The sequence below is a fragment of the Actinia tenebrosa genome, unplaced genomic scaffold (assembly GCF_029948245.1).
Source record: "Actinia tenebrosa isolate PJP-AT-01 unplaced genomic scaffold, QUT_ActTen_1.0 PGA_scaffold3__52_contigs__length_22856419, whole genome shotgun sequence".
Classification (NCBI taxonomy): Eukaryota; Metazoa; Cnidaria; class Anthozoa; order Actiniaria; family Actiniidae; genus Actinia; species Actinia tenebrosa.
In genome coordinates, this window is record NW_028292580.1 from 13215403 (window position 1) to 13223255 (window position 7853).

A 7853-nucleotide genomic window follows, 5' to 3' on the forward strand; every position below is an offset into this window, starting at 1 on the left:
CATAAGATTGCGATAACTTCAGGATCCATGTCAGTAGCATTAACAGGCACCGGCGCCATTGCTACTTCGCTTACTGGACCTGGAGTAATTGTTGGGGTTCCTTTGGCCGGCGTTGGGGCAGCCTGTGGTATCATTTCAGCCGTTGCTACGGGCATTATGAAACAGTTGTCAAGCAAAATATCCAAGCACGACACGACAATAGCTCTGTCAACGGCTAAAGTAAATACGATTACCGACCTTGTCTCAAAGGCTTTGCGTGACAAAAAGATAGACGACGTAGAATTCTCGCTTATCTTAGCCGAAGAGGAAAAATACGAGAAATTAAAGATGGACATCAGAAATAAAAAAACAGTCATCAAAACGGATTTATCCGAGGAATCTCGAAGGAAGATCTACCAAGAAGCAAAAGAGGAGCTTCAAAGAAAACTCGCTCAGTAAATATTTGCTTTGAAAAAAAACGAAACAGGATTCTATTTACATATCGAACGCCAGCTGTCTGGTATGCAAATTAGAGTGTAAGACATAAATATAATAATTTTCACATACGTAAGTGTCCTGTGTGTTTGGCGTTCGCTTGTGTTCGTGGACTTTGGATCTGGGGAGGCCCAAAGTCCCGAGTTCAAGCCTCGCTCAAACACATTTGGACCGGTTGCTGTAAGTGAAAAAAAGCCTCCCCCACTCACAGCAACCGTGGGAGGGGTGGGTAAGAAAAGATAGAAAGTGCGATTCAACCCCGCGATGGGGGGTTTCGCGAGGAAAAGTTTGAAAAGTCAGGGGGTGTCTCGGGACGCTGTCCGGAGTTCACCCTCTGGGGGGTCGTAAGAAAGATAAATGTGTGTACTAGAGGGCCTCTGGCGCGGGATGAAATAAGCCCCGTAAGCCCAAAATGCAAAAAACCCACTGGGGATAGCTTGGTGTTCTGCGCGATGCATTCCCCAGTGGGGTTTCTGGCAACGCCAGTTTTGCATTTTTATTTTCTCGGTGTTACAGCCCAATACGTTACGAAAGGAGGACGAGTGGTACGAAGCCCCAAGAGACTAGGATATTAGTACCCTCCCCGGGTGGGGAATAAATTGTAACCCCCTTAGGAATCGAATTTCGTGCTGACATGTTTGTAATGAAGTCAACGTCTCAAGTAAAGTTGTTGAGTTGTAAAAGGCGTTTTCTGTCGTCAGTTCCACAACATTTGGTCCTTCGAGCCGGATTTTGCATTGTAAAACTAAAAGGAAGTAATTTGTAAAGCGATTGATGGCTGTGGGTTGACTAAAGTTCGAAATTCCAAGGTCAACATTCATCAGTCGTCACACGTGTTCGCCGCCATGATGGCCGATCAAGAAGAAGATTATTTTAGTCGCATGTCTGTTGAAAAACTCCGTGCCATTTTGCAATCAAAGGGTTTGTCGACGAGTGGAAAGAAGAAAACTTTAATCCAAAGGTTAGAAACACATGAATTTTCTCTGAAATCGTATCAACACAAAACACTCGACAACAATGATGCAGACTCTTTGCCGACACATAAAGAAAATAAACAAAACGCCGCTCTAACGAAAGTTGAGCCACATTTAGAAGAAATCGAGCAACTTAAACGTAAATTGAAGATATTGCAAGGAGATGTCGGATCTCTAACCCTTGCTGTCACCGAATTAAGTAAAAGTTCAACGAATAAGATCAAAATGCAAATGAGATTGCAAAGATTGAATGAGTGTCGTATTTCATGTCTCGATTTAAGAGAGCAGTTCGTATCCCTCACTGCTGAAGATGATGTTGAACTTCGTAATTGCAACGAAATTTTGAATGCAATAGACAGAGCTATCGATATCGCTCAAGAGTATATCGAAACAGCAATTTGTAAGTCAGCTGAAAGTGTATCGTCTAAAGAAACCCGCCAAAACCTAAAATTACCCAAATTAGAATTACCTACGTACGGTGGTGATTTGTTGAAATTCCAGAACTTCTGGGATCAGTTTGAAGCTGCTGTACATAACAACGACGACTTACCGGACATACAGAAATTCACTTATCTACGGTCAGTACTGAAAGCTAATGCATTGCAAACCGTTGATGGATTCGAAGTCACTGGAGCGAATTATGCGCCCGCAGTAGAAGCATTAAAGCACAGGTATGGTAGAAAACGAATTGTAATTTCATCGCTTATAAAGTCAGTTATCAACTTGGAATCAACGACGAATATGTCTGCACGCGCCTTACGTGACCTGCATGACACATTAAAGAACAGGACTAGGGCCCTAGAGGCTCTTGGTGAACAACCAATGGCACATGCTTGTATCTTGTTACCAATGTTTGAGAGTAAACTTCCGCATCAGCTGCTAGAAAAATGGGAGTTAGAGCTCGCAGACATTAAAGATGAAGAGATTGATCTCGAATTATTCTTCAAGTTCCTAAACCGACAACTTGTCTCAAAGGAAGCTGGTGAAAGAAACCAGCAAGCAACTTCTACTTCAGGTACCCACGGTCAAAGGTAAAGTTAAAGTTGAACGAAAACCTGCTGCAAACGTCAAACAAGACAGATTAACCACAGCATCTACCCTGTTTAGTGACGCAACCAGTGTAACACCTTGCTGCGTATTCTGCAAATCTAATCATGAGTCAGGGGACTGTCCAGAGCTTAAGAAAAAATCGGTCGAGGAAAGATGGAAGCTAGTCAAGTCAAACAAGCTGTGCTATAACTGTTTGAAGCCTTCTCATGCTAAACATTTCTCCAAGGTGTGTCGTCAGCCTAAATGTTCTGTAGCTGATTGTGGTCGACGTCATCATAACTTACTTCACGAGCAACGTACTTCAACACAGACACCTACAGGTGCTACATTAAATGGATTTGCTACAACTGACTTCAAGAAGCCAACAGAAACTTTGTTACCTACAGCGATTGCCAAGTTGTATGCAAATGATCAAAGTATAGTAGCACGTGTACTCCTAGATTCTGGAAGTCAGCGATCATACGTTCGTAAGACCATTGCAGAAGCAGTCGGCCTTAAAGGTCCAACAGAGTCAGTAAGTGTCACGACGTTGGGTGGTGAGACAAGTGAAGCAAAGAGACTACAACGAGTAAAGTTTTCTCTCTCTGCGGTCAACGGAAATTCGTCGGAAGCTGTTACGATGGAGGCTCTTACGATCCCAAAGATCTGCAATCCACTGGGTCCTGTAAACTTGAATCTTCGTGAGAACGTTCATCTGAAAAACTTGAACTTTGCAGATTCTTATCCACGTGATTCTATGGAGATAGATGTGCTGATTGGTGCCGACTTTTACTATAGCTTTGTAACTGGAAATTGTGAAAGAGGAAATTCACTAAACTCGCCAGCAGTTGTGGAGTCAGTTTTCGGTTGGGTGCTTACAGGCCCAATAGAGGGGACAAGCAAAAATACTACTTCTATGATAGCAGTCTTAGAGAACACTGAAATTACTCAGACTTTGAAAAGATTCTGGGAGCTGGAAGCAATTGGAATTTCTAAGGAGGAGAGTGCCGTTCGTTCCAAGGAAGAAGAATGTGCAGTTGAAAACTTTAATCGCGAATTAAAGTTTGATGGATCCAACTACGAAGTGCGGCTACCATGGAAACCTAGCCATGCAAATCTGACTGACAACTACAAACAAGCTTTGCAGCGATTGGAAGGAGTTGAAAGAAGACTGAAACGTGACCCAGTAAAGGCAAAGGCTTACATTGATGCGATCGACCAATATACGGAGAAAGGATTCGCAGAGGAAGTTCCCGTCGAAGAGAAACAGTCCACGAACGTTAGATACTTACCGCATCACGCTGTATTTCGTAATGATAAAACAACAACCAAATGTAGAATCGTGTTCGACGCCTCGGCGAAGGACGAACAAGGCGTATCTCTGAACCACTGCATACTTCCTGGTCCTGCCTTACAACCAAATCTAGCATCAGTTCTTACCCGCTTTCGTATTCACAAGATTGGTCTGCTCGCAGATGTAGAAAAGATGTTCCTGCAGATCAAACTTGCAAAACCAGATCAAGACGTGCATCGTTACTTGTGGAGAGAGCTTAACTCCGATGAATTACCACGTGTCTATAGAATGAATAGACTTACGTTCGGCGTGACCTGTAGTCCGTTCCTTGCTATCGCAACAATTCATGCGCACGTTACGGGCTATCTCGAAACTGTTCCAAGAGCTGCCAAGGAACTTTTAGAAAACATGTACGTAGATTATTGCTTGACAGGTGCAGAAACAGATGATGCTGCACTAACATTGACTCAAGAACTAATTGAAATCATGAAGAGTGGTGGTTTTAATCTCACAAAGTGGGCAAGCAATTCTCAACAAGTGATGGACAACATTCAGCCTGAACACAGAGCACCGTTGCCAATGGTAGACCTTGCATCAGAAGAGTCCCTCAAAGCACTTGGCGTGTCATGGGACTTAAAGTCAGATTGCTTCAGATTCATTCCCCCAAAGGAAGTAGCCACATCTCGCACCCCCGCTACGAAAAGAACTTTGCTTAGCCATGCTTCAAGGATTTTCGATCCTCTTGGATTGATATCACCGTTCACAGTGAGAGTTAAGATCCTCTTCCAGGAACTGTGGAGAAAAGGATTAGAATGGGATGAATCTCTAGACTCAGACACTGAAAGCCAGTGGTCCTCATGGAAAACCGAGCTACAGCAAGTTACGAACATCGCCATACCTCGATGTTTCAGCGAAGGCCTTAACTCGAGATCAACTGTTGAATTGCATGGATTTGGGGATGTTTCCCCAAAGGCATATGGAGCTGCTGTGTACATGGTAGTAAAGGATGGGTCTGAGCAGGCAACAGCACATCTTGTTATGTCAAGGACAAGAGTCGCACCTATTAAAACAGTTTCACTACCAAGACTCGAACTCTTAGCTGCAGTGTGTAACGCTAGACTATTGAAGTTTGTTGTAGAATCACTTGATGTGAAGACCAACCGTGTTGTATGTTGGACTGATAGCATGGTAACACTACATTGGATAAGAGGACCGAGTTCTAGCTGGAAGCCTTTCGTTGCCAATCGTGTCTTAGAGATACAGTCAACATGGGACCCCGAGAACTGGAAGTACTGTCCCAGTAAGGAGAACCCGGCAGACTTGTTGACACGTGGTTTATCGTGCGGTGACCTTGAATCTAGTGAACTGTGGTGGAACGGGCCCAAGTGGTTAACCTCGCCTGTAGAGGAGCATCCAGCTCAGAGTTTTTCCAAAGAGGAACCCGATGACTGCAAGAAAGAGAGAAGAGCGACACATTCGTGTACATCTGTCCTAACAAAACCTGTACTGATAATGGATCCAAACCTTTATAGTACGTGGTTGAAGTTGATTCGTGTTACAGCCTACGTTGTTAAGGCTGTAAGATTGTTCAAAGCAAAAACTGTTTCTACTGTGACTGAACTGTCTAGCGAGGAGTTGAAACAAGCAGAGATGTATTGCTATAAAACTGTTCAAAGGGAAGTGTATTCAGAAGACTACAAGACACTGAAAGAAGGCAAACAGCTGACAAGTAGCAGCCGTCTCCTTCGACTTGACCCATACTACGACGAAATAGATCAAGTCTTGCGAGTAGGAGGACGACTGCAGTTTGCGGACCTTCCTGAAGAAAACAAGCATCAAGTTATCTTACCTCATGGACATATCGTTGTACAAAGACTAGTAAGAGATTTACACGTCCAGCTGTTGCATGCTGGGCCCGAGACTGTTCTGTCGACTTTACGAAACAAAATTTAGATCACTCAAGGGAGAAGAGAGGTGAAAGGTATCATTAGAAAGTGTGTTGCTTGTCAGAAACTTAGAGTGGGACCTTGTGGACAGAAGATGGGGCCACTACCCAAAGAGAGTTCAATGCTCGCCCTCGTTCACAAATGTCGGCATTGACTTCGCAGGCCCATTGTATGTGAAGGAAGGTACAAGCACCAAGAAAGCCTACGTGTGCGTGTTTACATGTGCGTCTTCGCGTATGGTCCATTTGGAATTGACGAACAGTCTCACAACAGATGAGTTTATACAATCGCTGAGCCGTATGACAAGCCGACCAGGTTTATGCAGTACGATATGGTCGGATAATGCAAAGACATTTAAGGCTGCAAGTAAGGAGATCCAAAAGTTCTATGGTAATCCTGCAAGGAAGAGTAACGCTACGTGGAGCAAGCTCGACCAAGACCGTATTCAATCAGAATTGTCGTCCAAAGGAATAACATGGAAATATATCACTGAACGTTCGCCATGGAGAGGTGGTTGGTGGGAAAGGATGTGCAGAGCTGTTAAGGAGCCACTTCGCAAGGTTTTGGGTAAAGCACTTCTTGGCTTCAGTGAACTTAACACCCTGCTTATAAAAGTAGAGGCAGTTATCAATTCCAGGCCATTGACAGCAGTAAGTGATGACCATAGAGATCTATCGCCAATCACTCCCGCTCATCTAACCATTGGAAGAGCACTTGAAAGTTTGCCAAGCCCTACGAAAGACGACCTCGAGAGTTCAACAAAAGGAACAGTCACAAGATATTCGTACTTACAGAGATTGCTTAATCATTACTGGAAGCGTTGGGAGAAGGAGTATCTGCATAATTTAACGACAAGAGTCAAGTGGAAGACTACAGAGCCCCCCATGCAAGTGGGAGACATAGTACTGGTCTCTGAAGATAACGTTGGTCGTCTAAAGTGGCCATTAGGAAGAGTGGAAAAAGTACATCCCGGACGAGATGGTCTCGTTAGAACTGCGACAGTGCGAACAGAGAAGAACATTATACACAGACCAGTACAGCGTTTACACAAGCTAGAAGTTGAATCAAGTCTTCAACAGGAGTACAAGGAAAGGGACTTTTCCCCGAATGGTGGGGAAACGGCTTGTGAACAATCCCGTAATTCAAGTGAGAGTGAATCTGATGTTGTCCCCCAGAGTGGACAAGGTGGGTAAGATGTTACAGCCCAATACGTTACGAAAGGAGGACGAGTGGTACGAAGCCCCAAGAGACTAGGATATTAGTACCCTCCCCGGGTGGGGAATAAATTGTAACCCCCTTAGGAATCGAATTTCGTGCTGACATGTTTGTAATGAAGTCAACGTCTCAAGTAAAGTTGTTGAGTTGTAAAAGGCGTTTTCTGTCGTCAGTTCCACAACACTCGGAATCCATCCTAACAGGGGGTGGTTGGGGTCTATTTTGTAAAATATGTCGTAAATTACGTCGGGGTAATAAGGAATATCCTTATCCAAACGACAAAACATCCACTCGGCTTTGCTCATATCAGAAACCTCAGGAATAGAGTCACCGGTAATTTCAGATAAAAGATAGGGAATAGCTTTGTAATATTTCCCTAGCTTTAATTTTTTCAGCGTTTTCCGTAGGCTTTGTGGCGTTGGTTCTTCTAAATGGTCTATGATTTTCTTATTTCTTTCGTCGTCTAAATATACCGGCCGATGACCTTGGATATGACTCATCCAGTCTCTGAAGTATTTTATTCTTTTGTATGGGGTCTTCTTACGACCTCCATTGGCGTAATACTGCTCTCTGGTAGCATTTGGCACGGCGTTTCGAATATTCTTACCACACTCGTAACACTGTGCTGACGTATCTTCTTCTATTTGCATCTTTTTACCACAACAAACTAACTTCCTTGGTGGCGGAGTAACAAACTTAGGTTTCAAACACTTTACACAGAAGTCATAAACAAACTCTTTACATTCATGCATCGTATATAAGACAAATGTTTTAACCTTTGTTTACAACGCAAACACAGCAGCAGTAAGGGAATCATCGCGCGGGTAATACCCGCTGCCGACGCATGCTTTTGCAGGGGCCTGAAACGCGGGTAATACCCGTGAAATTCGATGCTTAGTGTTTTGGATTCCGCGAGTCCCC

At 43.8% G+C, this 7853-nt stretch overlaps 2 protein-coding genes across 2 annotated transcripts; both read left to right on the forward strand.

Moving 5' to 3' along the window:
* The first annotated feature begins 1322 nt into the window (after window positions 1-1322).
* Window positions 1323-5724, forward strand: LOC148908690 (uncharacterized). Its single transcript, XM_089035943.1, has 2 exons — window positions 1323-2479; window positions 2556-5724. The coding sequence occupies exons 1-2, from the start codon at window positions 1323-1325 to the stop codon at window positions 5722-5724; spliced, it is 4326 nt and encodes a 1441-aa protein (XP_088892069.1).
* A 259-nt stretch (window positions 5725-5983) lies between these two features.
* On the forward strand, window positions 5984-7087 carry LOC148908691 (uncharacterized). Its single transcript, XM_089034849.1, has one exon. It carries the CDS (start codon window positions 6017-6019, stop codon window positions 6908-6910), a length of 894 nt encoding a protein of 297 aa, XP_088890975.1. The 5' UTR covers window positions 5984-6016; the 3' UTR covers window positions 6911-7087.
* The last annotated feature ends 766 nt before the right edge of the window (window positions 7088-7853 follow it).